At 44.3% G+C, this 23,445-nt stretch overlaps 3 protein-coding genes and 1 pseudogene across 4 annotated transcripts; 3 read left to right on the top strand and 1 right to left on the bottom strand.

Moving 5' to 3' along the window:
* The first annotated feature begins 2,877 nt into the window (after positions 1 to 2,877).
* On the top strand, positions 2,878 to 6,188 carry LOC147977708 (uncharacterized; annotated as a pseudogene).
* A 2,098-nt stretch (positions 6,189 to 8,286) lies between these two features.
* On the top strand, positions 8,287 to 10,891 carry LOC125542325 (uncharacterized). Its single transcript, XM_048705309.2, has 3 exons — positions 8,287 to 9,162; positions 9,276 to 9,736; positions 10,549 to 10,891. The coding sequence occupies exons 1-2, from the start codon at positions 8,342 to 8,344 to the stop codon at positions 9,319 to 9,321; spliced, it is 867 nt and encodes a 288-aa protein (XP_048561266.2). The 5' UTR covers positions 8,287 to 8,341; the 3' UTR covers positions 9,322 to 9,736; positions 10,549 to 10,891.
* Positions 10,892 to 16,302: 5,411 nt separating this feature from the next.
* Positions 16,303 to 19,606, bottom strand: LOC125542326 (LEAF RUST 10 DISEASE-RESISTANCE LOCUS RECEPTOR-LIKE PROTEIN KINASE-like 2.4). The gene is made up of 4 exons (XM_048705311.2): positions 19,486 to 19,606; positions 18,225 to 19,351; positions 17,982 to 18,136; positions 16,303 to 17,571 (listed from the first exon to the last, which is right to left on the bottom strand). Exons 2-4 carry the CDS (start codon positions 18,983 to 18,985, stop codon positions 16,451 to 16,453), a joined length of 2,037 nt encoding a protein of 678 aa, XP_048561268.2. The 5' UTR covers positions 18,986 to 19,351; positions 19,486 to 19,606; the 3' UTR covers positions 16,303 to 16,450.
* A 4-nt stretch (positions 19,607 to 19,610) lies between these two features.
* LOC125542327 (rust resistance kinase Lr10) lies at positions 19,611 to 22,577 on the top strand. 2 transcript variants are annotated; one of them, XM_087545911.1, is made up of 4 exons: positions 19,809 to 20,018; positions 20,316 to 20,382; positions 21,052 to 21,075; positions 21,211 to 22,577. In XM_087545911.1, the coding sequence occupies exons 1-4, from the start codon at positions 19,809 to 19,811 to the stop codon at positions 22,296 to 22,298; spliced, it is 1,389 nt and encodes a 462-aa protein (XP_087402037.1). In that variant the 3' UTR covers positions 22,299 to 22,577. The 2 variants fall into 2 exon arrangements, with proteins under 2 accessions (XP_048561270.2, XP_087402037.1); XM_048705313.2 differs by having other exon boundaries at positions 19,611 to 20,382.
* Positions 22,578 to 23,445: the final 868 nt, after the last annotated feature.

Here is a 23,445-nt window from a genome sequence, read left to right on the forward strand (position 1 = left end):
CAAAGAAGGGGTTCTTGCCTATATTGCAAGGTACGAGGTTGAGCACGGCTCAATGCCCGACCACGGCAGAAGATAGAGAAAAGATGAGTGTCGTCCCCTATGCCTTGGCCATAGGGTCTATCATGTATGCTATGCTGTGTACCAGACCTGATGTAAACCTTGCCATAAGTTTGGTAGGAAGGTACCAAAGTAATCCCGGCATGGAACACTGGACAGCGGTCAAGAATATCCTGAAATACCTGAAAAGGACTAAGGATATGTTTCTCGTTTATGGAGGTGACGAAGAGCTCGTCATAAAGGGTTACGTCGATGCTAGCTTCGACACTGATCTGGATGACTCTAAGTCACAAACCGGATACATGTATATTTTGAATGGTGGGGCAGCAAGCTGGTGCAGTTGCAAGCAAAGCGTTGTGGCGGGATCTACATGTGAAGCGGAGTACATGGCAACCTCGGAGGTAGCACAAGAAGCAGTCTGGGTGAAGGAGTTCATTACCGACCTAGGAGTCATACCCAATGCGTCGGGCCCAATGACTCTTTTCTGTTACAACACTAGAGCTATTGCCCTTGCCAAGGAGCCCAGGTTTCACAAGAAGACCAGGCATATGAAGCGTCGCTTCACCTCCATTCGTGAAAGTGTTCAAAATGGAGAAATAGAGATTTGTAAAGTACATACGGACCTGAATGTGGCAGATCCGTTGACTAAACCTCTCCCTAGAGCAAAACATGATCAACAATAGAACTGCATGGGTGTTCGATTCATCACAATGTAACTAGACTATTAACTCTAGTGCAAGTGGGAGACTATTGGAAATATGCCCTGGAGGCAATAATAAAATGGTTATTATTATATTTCTTTGTTCATGATAATTGTCTACTGTTCATGCTATAATTGTGTTATCCGGAAATCGTAATACATGTGTGAATACATAGACCACAACACGTCCCTAGTGAGCCTCTAGTTGACTAGCTCGTTGATCAAAAGATAGTCATGGTTTCCTGACTATGGACATTGGATGTCATTGATAACGGGATCACATCATTAGGAGAATGCTGTGATGGACAAAACCCAATCCTAAGCATAGCTCAAAGATCGTGTAGTTCGTTTGCTGTAACTTTTCCGAATGTCAAGTATCATTTCCTTAGACCATGAGATTGTGCAACTCCCGGATACCGTAGGAGTGCCTTGGGTGTGCCAAACGTCACAACATAACTGGGTGACTATAAAGGTACACTACAGGTATCTCCGAAAGTGTCTGTTGGGTTGGCACGAATCGAGACTGGGATTTGTCACTCCGTATGACGAAGGGGTATCTCTGGGCCCACTCGGTAATGCATCATCATAATGAGCTCAATGTGACCAAGTGGTTGATCACGGGATCATGCATTACGGCACGAATAAAGTGACTTGCCGGTAACGAGATTGAACGAGGTACTGGGATACCGATGATCGAGTCTCGGGCAAGTAACGTACCGATTGACAAAGGGAATTGTATACGGATTGATTGAATCCTCAACATCGTGGTTCATCCGATAAGATCATCGTGGATCATGTGGGAGCCAACATGGGTATCCAGATCCCGCTGTTGGTTATTGACCGGAGAGGCGTCTCGGTCATGTCTGCATGTCTCCCGAACCCGTAGGGTCTACACACTTAAGGTTCGGTGACGCTAGCGTTGTAGAGATATTAGTATGCGGTAAACCGAAAGTTGTTCGGAGTCCCGGATGAGATCCCGGACGTCACGAGGAGTCCCGGAATGGTCCGGAGGTAAATATTTATATATAGGAAGTCCAGTTTCGGCCATCGGGAGGTTTCGGGGGTCGCCGGTATTGTACCGGGACCACCGGAAGGGTCCCGGGGGTCCACCGGGTGGAGCCACCTATCCCGGAGGGCCCCATGGGCTGAATTGGGAGGGAAACCAGCCCCTAGTGGGCTGGTGCGCCCCCCCTTGGGCCTCCCCTGCGCCTAGGGTTGGGAAACCCTAGGGGTGGGGGCGCCCCCACTTGGCTTGGGGGAGAAGCCATCCCTGGCTCTTGGCGCCTCCCTCTCCCTCCGTAACACCTCTCCTCCCCGCTTGCTCTTGGCGAAGCCCTACCGGGATCCTGCTGCATCCACACCACCACGCCGTCGTGCTGCTGGATCTTCATCAACCTCTCCTTCCCCCTTGCTGGATCAAGAAGGAGGAGACGTCTTCCCAACCGTACGTGTGTTGAACGCGGAGGTGCCGTCCGTTCGGCACTAGGTCATCGGTGATTTGAATCACGTCGAGTACGACTCCATCAACCCCGTTCTCTTGAACGCTTCCGCACGTGATCTACAAGGGTATGTAGATGCACTCCTCTCTCCCTCGTTGCTAGATGACTCCATAGATTGATCTTGGTGATGCGTAGAAAATTTTAAAATTCTGCTACGTTCACCAACATAGAGATGACCGAGACACATCTCCGGTCAATAACCAATAGCGGAATCTGGATGCTCATATTGGCTCCTACATATTCTACGAAGATCTTTATCGGTCAAACCGCATAACAACATACATTGTTCCCTTTGTCATCGGTATGTTACTTGCCCGAGATTCGATCATCGGTATCCTCATACCTAATTCAATCTCGTTACCAGCAAGTCTCTTTCAGTGGTGGAGACAGGGGGCGAGCAGGGGCCTGCCCCCCCCCCCCAACGATCGAGCGAACCTGAAGTACGTATAGGATTGACGAGACATAGGCAGGTACGCATGTATTTGGCCCCCCTATCAGATACCTCAACGTGACAACGTCAATATTGGTAGAAAGAAAAAAAGGCATGTGTGAAAAAAGCCCACTAGTAGCGGCCTAGGCCCTAGCTTCCATCGTAACTCTAAGTCCATAATTCGCGTATACATGGGATTAGTCGCCGCCGCCGTTCCAGTTTTCGACGCCCTCGCCCCCGTTCGCCTCTTACCCTTCTCGCCCATCGCCCATTCGCCCTCCTCTGCTCAGCTGCTCCTGCCCAGGACCCAAGCCTGCTTCTCGCCTTCTCCTCATCTCCTGGCTCGGTGGTGGTGGCTCCAGCTCTTGATTCTCGATCAGGTATCAGCGGGTCTGATTCACATATTCAGGTAAATGGCTGCTGCACCTGCACTTGTCAATTCTTCCTGCAGTCCCGCTTCAATCCACAAACTAGCAAGTCGATTCTCATCCTGTTATCCTGTATCCGTGTCGAATTCAGTCATGGTCGAATTGATGCTCTAGATTTTCTTTGCTTTGGTAATTTGGTTGTGTAATTTGTGATTCTATGGTCTTTGATTCTACGAAGGATTCCCTGTTCGGCTGTTCCCATCTTCGACATGTCCACAATTATCATGATAGTGTTGTACTGTGTGTGCCGGCCAGCGGCGAGTTCTTATTTTTGTGATGCAAATTATCCATTATCTTGTATTAGTTCCTATCTGCGATTATGTCGAACTTATACGCATGTTAATTCTTCATGACTCCATTCCAATATGCAGGCAGCAGCTATGAAGAGAAAAGCAGGGCCAAACACCATTAAGATTAATGCTTTTTTTAAGCCGGTTGCTTCAAGTTCTCAACCTACTGAAATTGTTGGTGAGGCGGATGTGCAAGTTACAAATCCGAATCTAGTTAACGCTTCTGATCAGGATATGCCGGACGTGGTAACTGTTGCAGAACAAGCAGAAGTTATAACCACACCTTATCAGAGAGACCCCGGTAAACGTTGCCAAATTTGGGAGCTCCCACTGGACAAGCAAGATGACGCTCAGCATTTTTATATATCTAAGGGAGCATATCAACCGGAGTTGAAAGAATACCCATTTGATGAAAAGTCTAAACACCGTCGTCGATTTGAAAAAGATTGGTACACAAATTTCTGGTGGCTTGAGTATTCAACACACAATGATAGCGCATATTGTTTGCCGTGCTTTCTCTTCTCAAAAAAACCTGTTGGGAGATGTGGGTCTGATACATTCTCGGTCAAGGGTTTTAGAAACTGGAAAAAGATTAATGATGGAAAAGCGTGTGCTTTTTTAACTCATGTTGGGGGTCCGGACTCTGCTCACAACTATTCTGCTCGGTGCTATGAAGATCTCAAGACCAGTATGGCTCATATCGACAACGTGATGGAAAAGAGAAATGAGAAAGTAGCTACTGCTGCGAGATTGAGGCTTAAGACTACTATCGATGCCATGAGGTAAGCAAGTTTTTTTACATCAACTAAAATTTGACATGACTTAATGTTTTGGTATCTAACATCTAGTCGCTTTGTCCCATTAGGTGGCTGATATTCCAAGCTTGTTCTTTTAGAAGTCATGATGAATCTGCGGGGTCTAAGAACCAAGGAAATTTTCTTGAAATGGTTAAGATTCTCGCTTTGTACAATAAGGATGTCGCAGGAGTTGTTCTTGAAAATGCTCCAGGTAATGCAAAGTATACATCCGGAGAAGTTCAGAAAGAGGTTGTTGGCATACTTGCTCTAGAAGTGCAGAAAGCAATTAGAGAAGAAATAGGTAAAGCCAAGTTCTATATAATGGTTGATGAAGCTCGGGATGAATCAAAAAAAGAACAAATGGTAGTTGTTCTTCGATTTGCCAACAAAAAAGCAGAAACAATTGAGCGTTTCCTTGATCTAGTTCATGTTAATGACACTGCTGCCTTAACTTTGAAAAATGCAATATGTATTGTACTGTCAAATACTCCCTCCGATTCTTTTTAGTCTGCATATAAGATTTGGTAAAAGTCAAACTTTGTTAACTTTGACTAAGTTTATAGAAAAAAACATCAAGATTCACAATATGAAATCAATATTGTTAGATGCATCATAAAATGAATTTTCATGCCATATAGCTTTAGTATTGTAGATGTTGATATTTTTTCCTACAAAGTTGGTCAAACTTTATAAAGTTTGACTTTGACCAAATCTTATATGCAGACTAAAAAGAAACGGAGGAAGTAATAACTTGAATGTACAAGACATCAGGGGCCAAGCATATGACGGTGCAAGTAATATGAGAGGGGAGTGGAATGGACTGAAGGCACTTATTCTCCATGAGTGTCCGTATGCCTACTATATTCATTGTATGGCTCATCAATTACAATTGGCGCTTGTTGCTGCATCACGAGAGGTACATGAGGTACATAACTTCTTTCAGAATGCAAATTTTGTAATAAATGTTGTTAGTGCTTCCACAAAGCGCAGCGATGAGCTACTAGCAAACCAAGCGGAGGAAATTGCTCGTGAAATTGAGTTGGGAGAGCTTGATATAGGCAGAGGGCAAAACCAAATAGGAACCTTACAGAGACCAGGAGACACAAGATGGAGTTCACACTATAAGTCCATATAGAGCTTAAAGAAGATGTTTGCTGCTACAGTTGCCGTCTTAAGAGGTATAGCAAGTGACCGTTCAGTCTCAAAATATTCTCGTGGAGATGCCGTTGGATCCCTTAAAATTCTCATATCATTTGATTTCGTGTTCATTCTACATCTGATGGAAAAGATTATGAAGATCACTGATGTGTTGTGTCAGAAATTCCAATACAAATCTTTGGATATTTTAAATGCCATGGATTCTGTTTCTAACACAAAGTTCCTACTTGGTGAGCTAAGGGAACATGGTTGGGACTCTCTTTTAGAGGAGGTCAAATCTTTTTGTGTGAAGCACGAGATTGATATCCCAGATTTGGACCGCAAGTATGTTTTTCTACTTTCTAAAATTACTTAACTTATATTAAGTTATATCTTGGTTGCTTTTTATCTTGAGAATTTAGCTGACTTTGTAATGCAATTAATAGGTATGTTGATGTTACCAAATCTCGAAATAAGCATGACAACACAACAACGCTCCACCACTACAAAGTCGATGTTTTCAGTGTTGCAATTGATCAACAACTGAGTGAACTGAATGATCGATTCAGTACACAATCAACTGAGCTCCTTACTCTCTGTTCATCATTGGATCCAAGGCATGAATCTTTTGATATCCCAAAGATAAGCACTCTTGCAGAAAAATTCTATCCTGCTGATTTTTCAAGTCAAGAATTAGCTCAGTTGGAAAGTCAGCTACCTCATTTTCAGCTAGATGTGTACAACCATCCAGAACTGATGACCTTGTCATCTATTGCTTGTTTAACAAAAGGGCTAGTTAAAACCAGAAAAGCTTCTTCATATCCAATGGTTGACAGGTTGCTGCGACTAGTTATCACTCTCCCAGTCTCAATGACAACTGCAGAGCGGGCTTTTTCGGCTATGAAAATATTCAAGACACGTCTTCGAAGTAAAATGGGAGATGATTTGCTTCGCCATTGCATGATAATTTACATAGAAAAAAATAGCAGCTAAGATATCTTCTGATGAAATTATTAATATTTTTGATCTTATTAGCAGTCGTAGAAGCCACTTTAAATTAATAGAAATGTAATGATATTTTTATGTCGCTTCAGCAAAACCTTGTTCTATATGATTATTTTTGTACTGGATAATTTTTTTTCTTTGCTTGGTTTGGCTTGCCCCCCCCCTATATCCAAATCCTGGCTCCGCCCCTGGTCTCTATTCATTAGTCACAATGGTTGCAAGGCTTATAGTGATGTGCATTACCGAGAAGGCCCATAGATACCTTTCCGATACACTGAGTGACAAATCCTAATCTCGATCTATGCCAACTCAACAAACACCATCGGAGACACCTGTAGAGCATCTTTATGATCACCCAGTTACGTTGTGACGTTTGATAGCACACAAGGTGTTCCCCCGGTATTCTAGAATTGCATAATCTCATAGTCTGAGGAACATGTATAAGTCATGAAGAAAGCAGTAGCAATGAAACTATAACGATCATAATGCTAAGCTAACGAATGGGTCTTGTCCATCACATCATTCTCCTAATGATATGATCCCGTTCATCAAATGATAACACATGTCTATGGTTAGGAAACATAACCATCTTTGATAAACGAGCTAGTCAAGTAGAGGCATACTAGGGACACTTTGTTTTGTCTATGTATTCACACATGTACTAAGTTTCCGGTTAATACAATTCTAGCATGAATAATAAACATTTATCATGAAATAAGAAAATAAACAATAACTTTATTATTGCCTCTAGGGCATATTTCCTTCAGGCGTCGTTCAATGATGGTCGCCCTAGGCGCCCACGGGGTCCACCCGTCATGGACCTTCGACACGGGCTTGGCCAGACCATTGGGCGGTGGCGGCTTTCAGCTGCGGGCACCGTCCAATGACGAGTGGACCGGACGTGCCCGGCGGCCCACCCGTCTTGGACCCTCCAATCGGGTTGCCAGGGTTCGAGCTGTTCGGGTAGATCGGGCGGCCCAGAGCCACCCCGAGAGGCTCCGCCGCAAGTCACCCTGCAACGGACGGCCGGGAGACTCTCTTCACCCTCGACGAGCTCCAGGAGGCGGGTAGCCCAACATCTTTTATAGGAGTAATCTATAAACGTTTCATATTTCCACAATGTAAAGCACAGTACAAGTGAAGCATGACAGTGTCAAAATACCAAGATGGATGCTCTTGTCGTATATGCTTTAAAACCAGAAGATATGACAAAACTACGCCCTGACTTGATTGAACACTCTAACTTGCTAAACAATATATGCTTGGAAGAGAACAACAGTCTATAAATTTCATAAGACATAATTAGAAGTGGAAGTTTCAAGTTAACAGCACACGTGTCTACAGGCTGTGTTTTGAGTCATCTCTGCAAAATTCGGTTGACTTGTTACCCAATCTAAGTTGAAAGAATAGAAGAATAGCATGAAACAGAGCAGAGAGAAAAAATAGAGAGACTTGGGAAGAAAAGAAGGGATAGTGAGAGAGGATTGAGGGTGAGGGTGCTGAGCAACTCGAGTTCAAACAAGTCTATGATCTACTTCAAGTTTCCTTACCATGATCTACATTTTCAGTTTAGTTTAAATCTTCAGAGATCGAAATTTTTAGTTTACAAATTTTAGTCCTGTCATTTTGTTGTTGTTGCAAATTGTACTCGTGTCAAGTTTCAGTTTACACGGTGCTCCATTCAGTTTAAATTTGGCTAATGTAAATTCAGTTTACGCAGTGCAACATTCAGTTTGCAGAGTGAACTCTCATCCTTTGCCTGATCATCTGCATCAGCGCAACATTCAATTAAAACCCGTTTTTTTTTTTTGGTTTTGGAGAAAATTCAGTTTAAACTCGTGGGCTTGAGATGCGGAGGTGGCTCCGGGGAACTCTTGGGCCGACGGGGCCCAATAGCACGATCATGTATATAAGAACACGAACCCTAGCCCCCGAGTAGGCAGGCACCCGGACCTCCGCCTTGGCGGCGCGGCCGTTCCCAAATCGACGCGAGCAGAAATGGCCGGCCGCCGCCGCAGCCGCTCCCGAATCCAAGGCGACGGGGCGGCCCGTCCTAGTCGCCGCCGCTCCCGAGTCCACGGCAGCGAGAATGGCGACGGGGCGACCCGTCCTAGTCGCCGCCGCTCCCGAGTCATCAGCAGCGAGGACGGCGACGGCGTGACCCGTCCTAGTCGCCGCCGCTCCCGAGTCGTCGGCAGCGAGGACGGCGACGGGGCGACCCGTCCCAGCCGCCGCCGCCGCGCCAGCTCGCCGGAGGTGCCAGACGAAGCTGACGCTGATACCCTGTGGGAGTCGCTGCCGTTGGATATGATTTGGGAGATCCTGCTCCTGCTTCCACCGGAGCGGCCCTCCCTCGTGCTGCCACCGAAGCGGCGCTCCTTCCTGCGCGCATCCGGCGTCTCCACGCTCTGGCGAGGCGTCGCCACCGACCCAAACTTTATGAGCCAGCACCGCAGGAAGTGGAAGCCTCCACTCCTCGGCGTTTTCGAGCGCCGCCAGCAGAAGTTCCACTTCACCCCCGTCTTGCATCCTCCCGACCGTATCCCTGCCGACAGCATTCACATCTCAGGCTGGATGACCTCCCGCGACTGCGACGCGACCGACTGCCGCCACGGTCGGGTGTTGGCCATACACAGGCGGTTGGCGCGTTTTGTTGTGTTCGCCCCCATCACCGGCCAGGAGCACTGCCTGGCCTTTCCGGACGAGTTCAGGGAGTGCAACTACCACCACGGGGCTGTGCTCTGTGCTGCCAGCGGCCCGGAGGACCACGTGCACGGCTTTTGCCACGAGAGCCCATTCAAGGTGGCATTCCTGTCGAGGTACCCTACACGCTATCGATTTATCACATCTGTTTACTCATCAGAAAGTGGCACATGGGGCGGCCTTAAGGAAATAGAAGCTCCATTTAAAGTTGCTCTTGTTGATGTTCCAGCGACCCTGGTTGGAAATGTGCTCTACTGGATGCTTTCATCAAATGATGTTTGTGCTGCCATGCTTGAGTTTGATTTGGATAGGCTGTGATCAAGGGACCTTCTGATATGAATTATTCCGGCAGCCATAGGATCATCAAAACAGAGCAAGGCACAGTTGGCTGGGTCAGGTTTTCATTTCCGATCCTAGAAATATGGCTGAGGAAGAAAAATTGTCACGGTCTTGCCACGTGGTTGCAGCATAAGACAGTTGATATGCATGACATTCTTGGGATCCCTCCTCGTGTTAGTAAGAAGCCAAGGCATCAGAAAATCCTCTCCTATGACGAGGAAAACAATGTGATCATTCTGTATGTTGATGACAGTGCCTACATGCTTGATCTTAAGTCGATGGAATCCACAAAACTTGATGAAAGCCGTTTGATGAAATACTGCCACCCATTCACCAGTTTCTATCCGCCAGGTGATTGCTCATTCTTAGTTTTCTTTTATTTGGAAGTAACCGAATTTAGTTGTGTTATGTACAGTACATGATTGCTCGCACACAATGATTGTGGTACTTCAAATGTTCAGTTATAACTTGAGCTTAGTAAGCAATTTCCGGTGATAAAACTTAGTAAGTGCCCCTATGCTAGATGGATGAATTTATAGTCATATTGTTTTAGTACAACTTATCTTAATACCCAAATCAAATGCCAAATTAGCAACTCAGTTGGCACTTTGAAACCCCCAAGCGAATTCTATTCTTTATCCATTATTATATGTTTTCATCTTGGCATTAATCTTAACTCTAATAAAACAACGTCGTTGAATCCATACACTCTGAAATAACTGTGTTTTTGTCATTTGTTCATTTATTACATTTGTAGCACAAAGAAACGATATGAATTTTCTTATGTTGGGATCTTTTTATTTAGAACAGAATACCCAGCATCAATTTTTGTGCCAAGAGTATATTATTTTGGCATAATCTTGTTTGCTTGACATGATGAGGGATGAGTTTAGAGAACATAAGTTATAAGCCATATTGTTTTTGGTCTTTTTGCCAGCTAAATTCTCCATCCTTAATATTCCTTCCAGTTGACAACAAGTATGGACTTTTTTAATCTATTGCCAGTATCAAGAGCAAGTTATAACACATCTATATAAAAATAAATTACGGAAGCGAGTTATATTTGTCCGCACATGTTTCTAACTGTCTCATTGTTGCCTTTTCCGTTCCATTTGTCTCTTCATTAGAACTGTTGCTAATTGTCTGACTTGTTATTCTTCTAGACATGGCCATCTAAGAAGCATTGATATATGCACACGGACACAGGGATACAGATACAGATATCCCAGAAACAACCATACAGGGACACGGCGAGTATATACATAAATAAATAAAGTACAACATGTAATGTTGTGGGGACAAAAGTATATTTGTAAGATGTGCGATCAAAGTACTGCCCATTTGTGTTTTCTGCCTTCATCTCCACGTTTGTATATGGATGAGCTTAATGCAGCTGATGCTGCAAGTACGTATATGTAAGTAGATATTTCAGGAAAAAGAAAATACAATGCAGCATGTAATATGGACATAATTATATTTGTGAGATCTGGGATCAGGTCTTGATTCTGTCATGTAATGTGGACAAAATTATGTTTGTAACATGTGAGATCATTTGGTTTCATTTCCATGTTTGTATGTGACTGAACATAATGCAACTGAAACAGTGGATAGTGTGACTGGAAAGACAGACAGTCAGGACCTGAATACCCAATATGTCCTGGGTTCAGGTCGGATTTAGTTGTATCTTTGTCATTTGTTTTTTTAAATTTAAGGAACCTGTCCATGTTTTTCACATTTTCGTCTAATGCTTTGATTGGAGGAATTTGCATTCTCGGCTAAAATTCCTATGAGGTTACTTGCCATAGGAGGACCGGACTACACGGCTGCAAGACACTGCTAGAAACTTACTATTCATGTTCTGAATTCTAAGAGGAAAGACAAGTGCGATGGCCACCGGTGGGTAGCTGCCGCATTCAAGCACTATTGCCGGGGTCGCCGTCGACGGGGGAGCGCTGGTCTAAATGGGGATCATCTAATGCACCAATCAAGGCCAATTCCTGTTCGGCGCTCGTAGCGCCAGTTATAGCGCTTGTAGTATGCTGCGCGCACCACCTGCTTCGGTTGATTTTCTGTGGGCCGGCCCATCAATAGGTATTCGAGCGCAGTTTCGGCCACTGGTCTTAGGAAGCTTCCGGCCTGTTTTTCCCTTTTGGTTTTTGGATGGTTTTTATTTGGGTTTTTCTTTTCCTTTTCCTTTTCTTTTTAAAATTCATGAAATAATTTAATAAATTCTATATTTCCCTTCGAACCCGTGAAACTATTTTATTATACATGTGCATTTTTCTTCAAACTCATGAAAGTTTTTAAAACATGTGTATCTTTTCAAATTTGTGCTTCTTTTTGATCCATGAACTTTTTTAAAATGCATGAATATATTCAAACCCTTAAACCTTTTCAAAATTTCTTTTCCAAAATCCATGAACTTTTTCCGAGTTCACAATCTTTTTTCCAAAATCCATCAACTTTTTTGGAGTTCATCAACTGTTTTCAATTCCGCAAAGTTTTTTTCAACCCTTGAACTTTTTTCCATGAAATTTTTTCAAATCCGCGATTTTTTTAATAGTGCGATCTTTTTAAACCCTTGATTTTTTTGAGTTCGTAAAACTTTTCAAATCCACGATTTTTTTGAACTCGTGAACATTTTTGAGTTCGTGTACCTTTTTTGAAACCATGATTTTTTCGGATTTAGGATGTTTTTAGAAATATACCTGCTTTAGAAAAACACTTTCTCTCAGAAAAGTCAATGGGTCAACGGTGAACCGGTCAATCACGACCAGTGAACTGGGGAAACAACACGTCCCGAGCAGCGAACGGGAGGAGGTATGGCAATCAAGTGCGGGACCTCCTATTAGACGCTCTTTGCATCAAACTGGAGTCAGCACGCATAGGGAGACAGCATGACTGAGCCGGCCCATCGCACTGTACCGCTGTAAGGAAAAAAATGCAAAACAGAGAGGCAGGCGCAATGGCAGGATTCAAACCACCAACCAACAACTTAAGACTGCATGCTCCTAGCCACTCCAACTGACTAGCAATGCTTACAATATGTAATAACATAGCACAACCGTATAACCAGAGCTGTCTACTGCATAGAAATGGAATTAGTTACTGTAGCAAACATCTTAAAATAGTGTTCATTTTTTCTGAAAGTGTATATTTTGAAAAACTATGAACAGTTTTTTAATTTCTGAACAAATTTTTATAGAAGGGAACATTATTATGCATATGCGAACAAAAATTTTTGAAACTACAGAATTTTTTTTTTGAAAAACGTGAACCATTCTTTGAAGGAACAAATTAGGAAATTTCGAACAAATTTTTAAACCACCACTTTTTTGAATTTTGAACAAATATTTGGAAAATGGAGCATTTCAAGAAATTATAAAAATGGAAACATGAACATTTTTTGAATTTTGAACAAAAAGTTCAAAATGGAACTTCAGGAAATATCGAACATAAAATTGAAACCGCGAACATTTTTTAAAATTCCTGAACAAGTTTTTAAAGGCGAACGTTTTTTAAATTTTAGACCAAATTTTGCAACCGCGAACATTTTTGATAATTCAAATATTTTAAAAAGTGGAACATTTTTTGAAAATCTGAAAAAAAATTGAATTAAAAAATATCAACTTGAAAAAGAAAATGTAAAAAAAGAAAAATATAATAAAAAATATAAATAAACAGAAAAAGGAAAATAAAATAAAAAGAAAGAAGAAAAATAAACAGAAAAAAATAAAAAGTAAAAAACCAAAAACCAAAAAGAAACAAAAAAACCGGCTGGGAATCTCTAGAAGGTTCTCAAAACCAGAAACGCTGCAACGCTTTAATGGGCCGGCCCAAGTTGTCGCTCGAACGCCAGGTCTGTGCGAAATGTCGACACTTTGACGCAACGTCCGGCCCAAAGTAAATGGGTCAAGGACGACGTATAAGCAGCATATGGAATAGCGTCGGGCCGCATGGATGTTCTCGGGCTTGGCCGCAGTGGAATTCGAATTCGAGCATGCACCCACCACTCTCTCCCCAGCCCCTAAAAAATCCACTCGCTCGCTGAAGAAATTTTCCGACTCAAAAGTCCACTAACTGGTTGTTTGCTTTTGCTTTCTTTCTTTTCCTGTTGGAAGACTGCTTTTGCTTTCCGTTTCCAAGTCAAAATTCTCATCAATTATTCACAAATTGACCAAAAGCTTACACCTGATCTTTCCCTTCTTACTAATGACCACGACAACCACGCCCATTTATTATTTATATGTGCAAGTCACGCTCAGCCGGAATCACCAAGCACACGGCAAGACGTCGCATTGAACTTTAGGAATTCCTCCACACCAATTAAGGAAGTGACTCTTGCGCATCTACCACGTCATTCTTACCAACTGCTAACCCACGAATAATAATTATTTGCAAGTTCAAAAAATGCAACCAAAAGGAATCATACAATTCCAAAAGAAAAAAATAAACACATGCGCATGCAGTGCCCGCTTGTCGTATGTATTTGGAGCATGTCAATGAGAAATATTTCTTTTTGGAAATTGGATCCGGCCTATGGTATAGTATTAGATAAAGAAAATAGCAAACACAACCTTATAATTGGGTGACTAAACCCACATATGCAGAAATGACCCTAAGCAAATAAAATTACCAACAACTAGGGGCCTCAAATTATGCGAAAATTGTGAGCAAACTTCTTTTGCTGCTGCTGCGACATCGTAGCTCTCGCCAGTGGTAGAAAACATCGAGAAAATTAGGCACCTGACACCTACAAAAGACGAGTAAATAGCATAAAACTACTACTTTACAGGCTAGGGTTCCAAAAAACTATCGGTTTTTAATTTTTCTCAGATAACTACCAAGTGGGTGGTCGGCTGTTTCAAAAAACCCAAAACATCTAGTGCTTTACAATTGATCCTGATTATGACAATTGGGACCCGCACGTATGAAAACTGATTGTTTGACCGTTAACCGATATGTGGGGTCCACATGTCAGCTCTCTTCCCCATTCTCTTCACTCCTCCTGCCTCTCTTCTTCCTCCCAGGAAATCGATGGAGTGCCGGCCGCCGCTCCTTCAACCAGTGGCGGTCGCCCCTCCTTCCACCTCGTCGGCGTCGGCCGGCCGCTCCTCCGCCTCCACTACTGCCCCCTCTCCCTGGAACCTCTTCTCCCCCAACGTGACGCTAGCCACGGCCTGCAGGCATGGCGTCATGTCTCACGAGGCCGCCACGCCCGAGCCGCCATGGACGCCGCCGCCGGTCAACCACCACGCTCGAGCCATCGGAGCCGAGGAAGAAGGCGAGCTAGGCAGGAATCGGTCGCTAGCGGGAGGCAGAAGCGAGGTCGAGGTGCTCCTGCACGAGCTGCCCGCGAGGCCACCGTGCTCCGCGTCCATGGCGTCGGTGGCGGCGCTGATGCCGGGCAGGGGAGAGACCGTGGAGTGTGGTTCCGCACTCGTGGGGTTGCTCCGGTGCTCCAGCCACGCGCCCTCCTTTCCCAGCTCGAATCCCCTCCATAGTTGTGGTCAACGCTCGGGTCCGAGCTCCCGAGGCCGGCCGCCATGACTAGGCTCAAGCTCGAGCTCGAGCTCCTGCCTCGCGAGCTTCCTGGCCTGCACTTCCCACGCCCGCAAGCCCGCCTTCTACGCCCAGCCGCAACGGCCATAGCCGGTGAGCGGTGATGCCCCCTGGCGCCCGTGCGGAAGGAAGCTCCACGGCGGGCCATGGCTGCTCGTCGCGACGGAAGGGAGCACCACGCGCCGCCCGTGACGGAAGGGAGCTCCACGGCAGCGCCATGGCTGCTGGCCGGCGACCCTCACGGCGGCTGCTGGCGCACGACCACGGGAGGGACCCGATTGCTTTTTTCAAAAGTTTACAGGGACCTGATTGCGTTTTTGAAAAGTTTGCAGGGGCCAGATGGCATTTTTGAAAAGTTCGCAGACACTGACATGTGGGACCCACATGTCAATTAACGGTCAAACAAGCGGTCAAATAGACGGATCGTTTAGGTGCGGGCCTGATCTATCATAAACCTGTTTAATTTTTTAACAACGAAGATTTTGGGTTTTTTGAAACAGTCGACCACCCACTTGGTAGTTATCTGAGAAAAATAAAAAACCGGTAGTTTTTTAAAACCCTAGCCTGTATAGTAGTAGTTTTATGCTATTTACTCACAAAAGACATATGAAGATATTTTAATTCAGCCACTTAAGAGCATGGTTAATAATATAGCCAACTGATTCAACTAGATGTGGTTGGTAGACATACACTTGCACTGTTTTACAAATTGAAGTTTCTTTGAGCATTAGACCCGGGGATGACGACGATGACGTCTATTTCTTCACAATAGTGCGGTTCGGAACGACGCACTATTCAGAATTGGAATTCCTCCATGATAATGCACACGTCCATTTCAGCATCTCTGACTAAGGACTAAAGCACAAATACCGCGGCCAGAGTTCGCACAAATACCGCGGGGTGAATCACTGCACGCTGTGGTACCGTGAGTCCTACCTACGTGTCTATAAAATGTCAACACAAAAATATTTCCGACCTGAGAAATACACACACACACACACACACGACATTTTTGTGGATTTATGGCAAACTATATAGACCCACAATTTTGTGTGCTTAATGTAACACACAAACGGAAACCTTTCTTCTTCAAATTAACACAAAAAAATGAATAATCAAAATGGGGTTCTCGATTGAGCTCACCAAACCCAGGATCTATTCGGGGTTTCCGAGTTACGGTTCTTCATCTTCCAAACATCTGCCTAGTACCTGAAAACATGATTGCTTTCACCAAATTTGAATAAACATTTCATACAAAATTAATTAGCAAATATTTAGTGCTAACGGCCCAGCTTTTTCATCAAAGCATCATGGTTCATACAAAAGTTTGAGCATGACAGAAAACACAGATCAGCAGCAGCTGAAGCCAAATATCATATATAAATGGCCTGAACATATACACAGCACGCAGGGAAACACAACAGATTATTTCATAATTGATACAACTACAATCATAATTTCATTTCCTCGTGAGCTAATTGCATCACTTCATCGTACATTACGTCACACATCAATATTTTCACTCATATCCTCCTCGGAGATTTCAGTCAATTCGGACGACAAACTGTAAGTATCCTCCGTATGGATGTGCCCTTCGTCGCAGAAGAATGGCCTGGAAGGCATCTGCAAGCTGTTGGCGTTTCCTTCCAGCATCTCTATAACCTCGCTCATCATTGGACGGTCATGGGATTTCATTTGGATGCACCATAATCCGACGATGCACAACTTCTTCTCCAACTCATGCATCTCAGTATCAACATGAGTGGATATCTCACCTACATGTTCTTGTTCGATTAGCCGGTCATACACCCATGAAGGGTAGTATGCTTGGCTCGAGTTCGCTGCGTTCGGATCGGCGTTCCTTCTTCCTCCAGCCATCTCCAGCAGCAGCATCCCAAAGCTGTAAACATCAGACTTGTTCGATATGGCACCGAAGCTCCGAGATATCATCTCAGGAGCTATGTACCCGATTGTTCCCCGTAGGGCTCTTGATGGCACAAAACTGTTGTCCCTTGGGTATAGTTTGGCCAGACCGAAATCAGCAACTTTGGGGACAAAATTGCTATCAAGAAGGATGTTGTGGGGCTTGATGTCAAAGTGGAGAATCTGCATCTCACACCCCTGATGTAGGTAGTTGATTCCTCGGGCAATGCCCAAAGCGATATCGATGAGCTTGTCCCAAGAGAAACTCTTCTTGGCGGAGAAGATGTACTTGTCGAGAGAACCTCGAGGCATGTACTCATAGATGAGAGCCCTCCTCATTTCTTCCGAGCAGAACCCGACAAGACGCACCACATTAGCATGGTGGATCCTACCAATGGTGGAAACTTCACTGATGAAATCTTCTCCATTGCAGTTAGAGTTACGCGCTAGCATCTTGACAGCCACATGGAAGTCATTAAGTAGCACACCCTTGAAGACGGAGCCGTAACCACCTTGGCCCAACTTATCTCGGAAATGACCTGTAACTGCAGTGATGTCTGTGTAGGCATACCTAGTTGGGGTGAGCATTTGTTGCATGCGGAGAAACTTCTCCACTGCATCAATTGTTATCCTTGTTTTCCAATACTTGGAAGCAAAGAAAGTCCAAACTGCCAAGTACCCCCACAGGAATCTATATGGTCCTGCATAATTTTTTTATTACGAAGTGTAATTAAGTATTTATAACCGTGCACAGCTAGATATGACAACACACATGTGTCATACAAATGTAACAACAATGTATATAAAAAATACAAAGGTAAACATGGTTCCACGAGCATCCACATAAATAGTAAATTCAAAAAACTACTAGGAAAAATTTAAAAAGTCCACATGAATTAGGAACAGTTAGCAGCTAGCGTAAGAAATCAATCCACATGAATTAATTGGTAGCACCGTTCCTACCATCCAAAGGATACGAAAGAAAATAATTTAAACTGGAGTCCGTTAATAATATATATGAAAATCTAACAGCCCGAAAAGGCCTTCAAAACAGTGGGGACGCATTTTAACCCAGTAGGAGTTATAAAATAAACAGAAGTTTTTGATGTACCATTAATCCACTTGAAAGTCCTCGTGACAAATAGTAATATTATCAGGCACACACGGATGTAGGGTGCTGGAGCTGCTTCAATTCCACATTCAATAATATATAGATCAGGGTTCAAAACTATGGATCCTCTTTGCATTGGTTCTTCGCGAAATGTGCTGCAGAAAAAAGGGCGAAGATGTAGGGCAATCGAGTGGGCATCCATGCACGTGCTAAAACATGCAACAGCTAGATCTCAGAACTCACCGGATGAGGCGCAGTAGGCAGTCCTTGAAGCTCGCGAACGGTGTAAACCGAACGGCGAACCCGGTCCTCATGGACTTCACCACATCCGTGTAGCTTGCGTTCTCCAGCGCAGTCGCCCCGATATCTAGACGATTCTCCGGACCACCCAGAGGAGTCATGGCCAGATACCGGCACCAAGGCTCAAGGTTCTCGACACGAGAGGCACCTGGACCGGTTAACACATAGACAAAAGAATCGCTGGTGCTCATGCAAGCGACGGGCATGTACATACCGTAGTTCCTCACTTCCTGGGAACATTCAACGAAGCTAGCCAGATTGTACGTCACGAGGGCCAAGTTGGCTCCTATGTCGTCGTAGTCAAAGAGCCAGAGTAGGTGTTCTTCTGTCCCGTCCAGATATTCATGGGGTCGCCGGTTCCACCGAGGAAGACGGGGGCAATTGCTGTGGAGATCCAGGTCGGTGTCGATGATCTGGAAGGTGGAATCGGTGTAGTTGATGCTGGTCACGTAGTACGTTGCATCTGCGATGCGAAGCGTGGCCTTGGCATCGGCGCAGGCTAGCTCGCCCGATTTGTCGCCGCATCCCGCTGGATCACCTGCCCGGCGGAATGGGAACGACACGTTCCTGAGAGGGCCGCACGAGAAGCGCGGACAGGCAGCATCTCCTCGGTGATTTCTTCCCTGCACAAGGACTGCAAGCATAGTCAGGAAGGTTAAGGCTCGGAGCGCAGTCCACCGGTGGAGTGCACTGGGAGTAGCCATGGCAGATGATTACTGGTTCACAGAATTGCATATTGGTTCACAAAGCAAGCTGCCACCAAAGTTAACGTTGCCTCATCACACCCAGCCACTTGCTCTATGCTCTAGCCACATGATTGTCACTGGGAATATGACAACTGGAACGGGGCTGAATGCCAGAAGTGGTGCACTTGGACGGTTCCTCATCTGTATGCCAAGAGTTCAGTCGGCAGATGAAATTTCTCCTCGCCGGTCACTCAAATACAACGACAGGTCAACAGGACTTGTCAGAATTCAGAATTCTGTGTATGGTGCTTTAACATGTCAGCTTCAGGATTTTTAGCATGTTTCCTGCAGCTGAATGTGAACAAGTTTGTCGACGGCGGCCGCCTGGCAAAATGACAAGAAAAAGTTATGATGTTTTAGTCACAAGAATAGTCTAGACAGTGATAGCATTTGATTCCAAAAAAACAGAGCTTTCCAAGCCATAGAATACCACACAAGTTTCAGTGGCAGGCACCTACCATGAGCATCCATCTACCACAAATTAAAAGCCAGTAAATAACTCCTTAGAGAGAAACGCAAACAGGGGGTCATTTCTAATACTGTTGGCCTTCTTTTGTTCACTCCCTTCTCATCTCCGTCAGGCTTCATGGACTTGCCTGAATTTCTTGTCGCACTGCTGCTGCTGCTCTCTCTTCTGGCCTATGAGTCCTGTGTGGGCAGAGCATCAGATGATGAAGATTTCTTCAAGAATTGCTCATCGCATCGGTGCAGCAAACAAGCTCCAGAGATCCGGTTCCCTTTCCGGCTTTCAACCAACCCTCCATCATGCGGCGCACCTGGCATGCAGTTATCATGCTCCGGGCAGGACACAATCCTGGATCACCATGTTCTTGGCTCCTGCAGAGTTACTGAGATCTATTACAGGCACCGTGTCATCAACGTCATCCCGGTTGTAAAACCATCGACACAATGCCCTCTTCAGAAGCTCATCTCAACAAACTTGACAACTGATGTGTACAACCAACCTCAATCATCACAAGTTACGACCCTGGTACGTTGTTCAAGAGATTTCACTCCTGTGGATCAATATAGTATAGTAGGCCCAGCCTCTTGTCTCAGTAACAATGCTAGCCAATTCTGGTATTTGGCATCAGCTTCCGCATACATGTCTGACCTTCCACGGGACTGCATAGCCGTTTCTAAAGGCATCTCCATACCATTCACCTATGACAAAAATGGCCAAAACACAGATGAGTTCACCTTCAATGAAAAAGCAAATGCAGTCCTCAACTCTGGTGAAACAACATTCACTTGGCACCTCAATAACATTACCCGTGTCTGCCAACAGTGTGAACACGAAGGTCGACACTGTGGATTCAGCTCACGAAGGCGTCAAGCATTCTGCCAGCACCATGGTATTGTTTCTTTCCCTAGTTGAAATCCCAATCATTATGGCCTGTCAATTTATTTTGGAACAACATTGCAGATTTTCTGTTTCTCCATCTACTAGTTTGTCAATCTCTTATATTCTGATGTTAAACTGTTTTTAATCTCCTGACAGGAGTTTCACCTATAGTTAAATTATTTCGCAAACAAAATTGTAGCACAAATCATAGAAATTGTTAACTTGTTCAAGCACATACAGTCTCTAGGTTCACATCCATGAAAATTCCCACCCAAAAAAATTAGTCAAGAGATGCAAGTGCCAAATTATATGGGCAACCTTGTGACACTTGACTAATTTGTAAAATTCTCACAAAACACAGTAAGAGATAAACCTTAATTGACCATTTTTCGGATGGCTTTAGTCTTCTAGAACTGAAGATGAGTAAACAACTGTGGAGCTATAAGATAACAAGGTAATGCATTAAGCAATATAACACCGTATATCTTAGGTCCAATATACCTGAAGCCAACAGGAGAAGCTACAATATATCTTAGGTCCTCCCTATGTCCATCGAGAACTCGTTTCAGAATCAGGAATTAGTTGTTCAAAACATACATTGTACAAGCAATGAAGTAGTTCTTCTGTTTTTGTCTACATTAAGCCATGGCAAAACTAATGATATTCTTCCTACATGCAGGCACGCATGTTATCGCAATTGCAGGTAATGATGCAACTCTTATTTGTTTCCCATTCTAAATGATATTCTTATTGTGTTTTCTCATTGCAATAAGCGCTAGGAACCCATGACTTCTTATCTGAATGCATCTCACTAATTTCATTTCTTTTTAATCAGCAGCATCATCTGTAGCTGCATTTATAGCTCTTTCATTGGTGGTAACCGCAACGCTCTACCTCTCCTTAAAGTCAAGGTATAATGAAGAGATAAATAAGAAGGTCGAAATGTTTCTCAAGGCATATGGCACATCGAAACCCACAAGGTACACTTTCCCTGAAGTTAAGAAGATAGCAAGACGGTTCAAGGATAAACTCGGCCAGGGTGGATTTGGAAGTGTATACAAAGGTGAACTACCTAATGGAGTGCCTGTAGCAGTCAAGATGCTAGAGAGCTCTACAGGAGAGGGTGAGGAATTCATTAATGAAGTTGCAACCATTGGACTAATCCACCATGCAAATATCGTCCGCCTCATGGGCTTTTGCTCTGAAGGAACAAGACGGGCTCTGATTTATGAATATATGCCTAACGAGTCACTGGAGAAATACATATTCACACATATTTCCAACATTTCTCGACAACTCCTAGCACCAAACAAAATGCTAGGTATTGCTTTAGGCATTGCCAGAGGGATAGAATATCTGCATCAAGGTTGCAACCAGCGAATTCTCCACTTTGACATCAAGCCACACAACATCTTGCTGGACTACAACTTCAACCCAAAGATCTCAGACTTTGGCCTTGCCAAGCTGTGTGCAAGGGACCAAAGCATCGTTACCTTGACTGCAGCAAGAGGCACTATGGGATACATCGCACCGGAGCTATACTCTCGGAACTTTGGAGGGGTGTCATACAAGTCAGATGTGTACAGTTTTGGCATGCTGGTGTTGGAAATGGTGAGTGGAAGGAGGAACTCAGACCCAAGTGTTGAGATCCAGGACGAGGTATACCTCCCTGAGTGGATCTACGAGAAAGTGATATCTTGGCAGGAATGGGAGCTTACTCTGGAAATGACAGCAGAAGACAAAGACAAGATTAGACAGCTGAGTATTGTGGGGCTGTGGTGCATCCAGTGGAACCCAAAGAATAGGCCGTCGATGACGAAGGTGGTAAACATGTTAACTGGGAGGCTGCAGAACCTGCATATTCCGCCCAAGCCCTTTGTGTCGTCTGACATTCGTCCTATGCCACAGAACACGACGAACACATGAACATGCATTGTGTGTGTTTTTGTGTGTATCATTACACGCCTGAGGGAACTTATCTCGCATCTGCGTTGTAAACTGTAATTCCTTGGCACTAGCTTGGCCAATGTTCGATTACATACTGAACTACATGGGATTTTGCAGTACCGCTAACACTGCATCTGTATCTTACTACCATATTGTAATTCTATTAATTAGAAACACACGGCACCGGATTTTGCAGCCATTTCCTGGCAATGCTGTGTTAATATGAATCTTAACCAGTCATTGATGTGATTTTATCCACTTTCCGCCATAAATGATAGTACTACTGTAAGCTCTTTCTAATATAGAGATGCGCATATAGGGGGAAAGTCCTTTCTGAGCCCGAGCTCAAATGAGCTTGGGTGAACAGTAAAATCGAAAAATAATTTTAAAATTTTTGTGGTAAACCTTGACAAATATTCCAACTGCTTGCAAAATTTCGTCTTCAGATCACATTCGTACAAGGCGTGAAAAAAAAACAAAATCAGTGCTCCAAAATGCTTTGAAAGTAACATTTTCAGAGTATCGATTTTGTTTTTTTTGTCACGCCTTCCACGAATGTGATCTGAAGATGAAATTTTGCAAGAAGTTCGAACATTTGTCAAAGTTCACGACAAAAAAAATTCAGAATTTTTTGAACATTTTAAAAATGTTTTTCGATTTTACTGTTCACCCGAGCTCATTTGAGCTCGGGTGTAGATACTCCGCGTCCGCATATAGGCTGCTTATTCTAGAAAAGGAGAGGAACTGCCATGATTACTTACTACTGGTAGAAACTCAGCATTCTTGTTCGGAAATCAAAAGAAGAGCAAAGGGGATTACTCAGCAGAGCTTCCGCCGGAGTCCCTCGCCAGAGCAGATAGTTTCCGCGGGAGCCCCGATGAGACGCGAGCAGGACGAGGAGCTCGCCCAGCCGGCGGAGAATGTGAGCGGTAACTGGGCGAGCTCGACTGCGTCGCCGGCCGCCGGCCGCCGGCAGCCGCCTTGGGTACAAACTGGCACCCGTTCCCCATTTGGATAAACCAGTTTTTTTTTTGTTTTTGGATAAAAGGATAAACTTTTTTTTTGAGGTGAGATAAAAGGATAAACAAGAGTAGGGCCTTTGTTGGGCCGCCCTGTGGGCTGACCC

Source organism: Triticum urartu, chromosome 3A (genome assembly GCF_056163025.1).
Source record: "Triticum urartu cultivar PI428250 chromosome 3A, HENAU_Tu73, whole genome shotgun sequence".
Classification (NCBI taxonomy): Eukaryota; Viridiplantae; Streptophyta; class Magnoliopsida; order Poales; family Poaceae; genus Triticum; species Triticum urartu.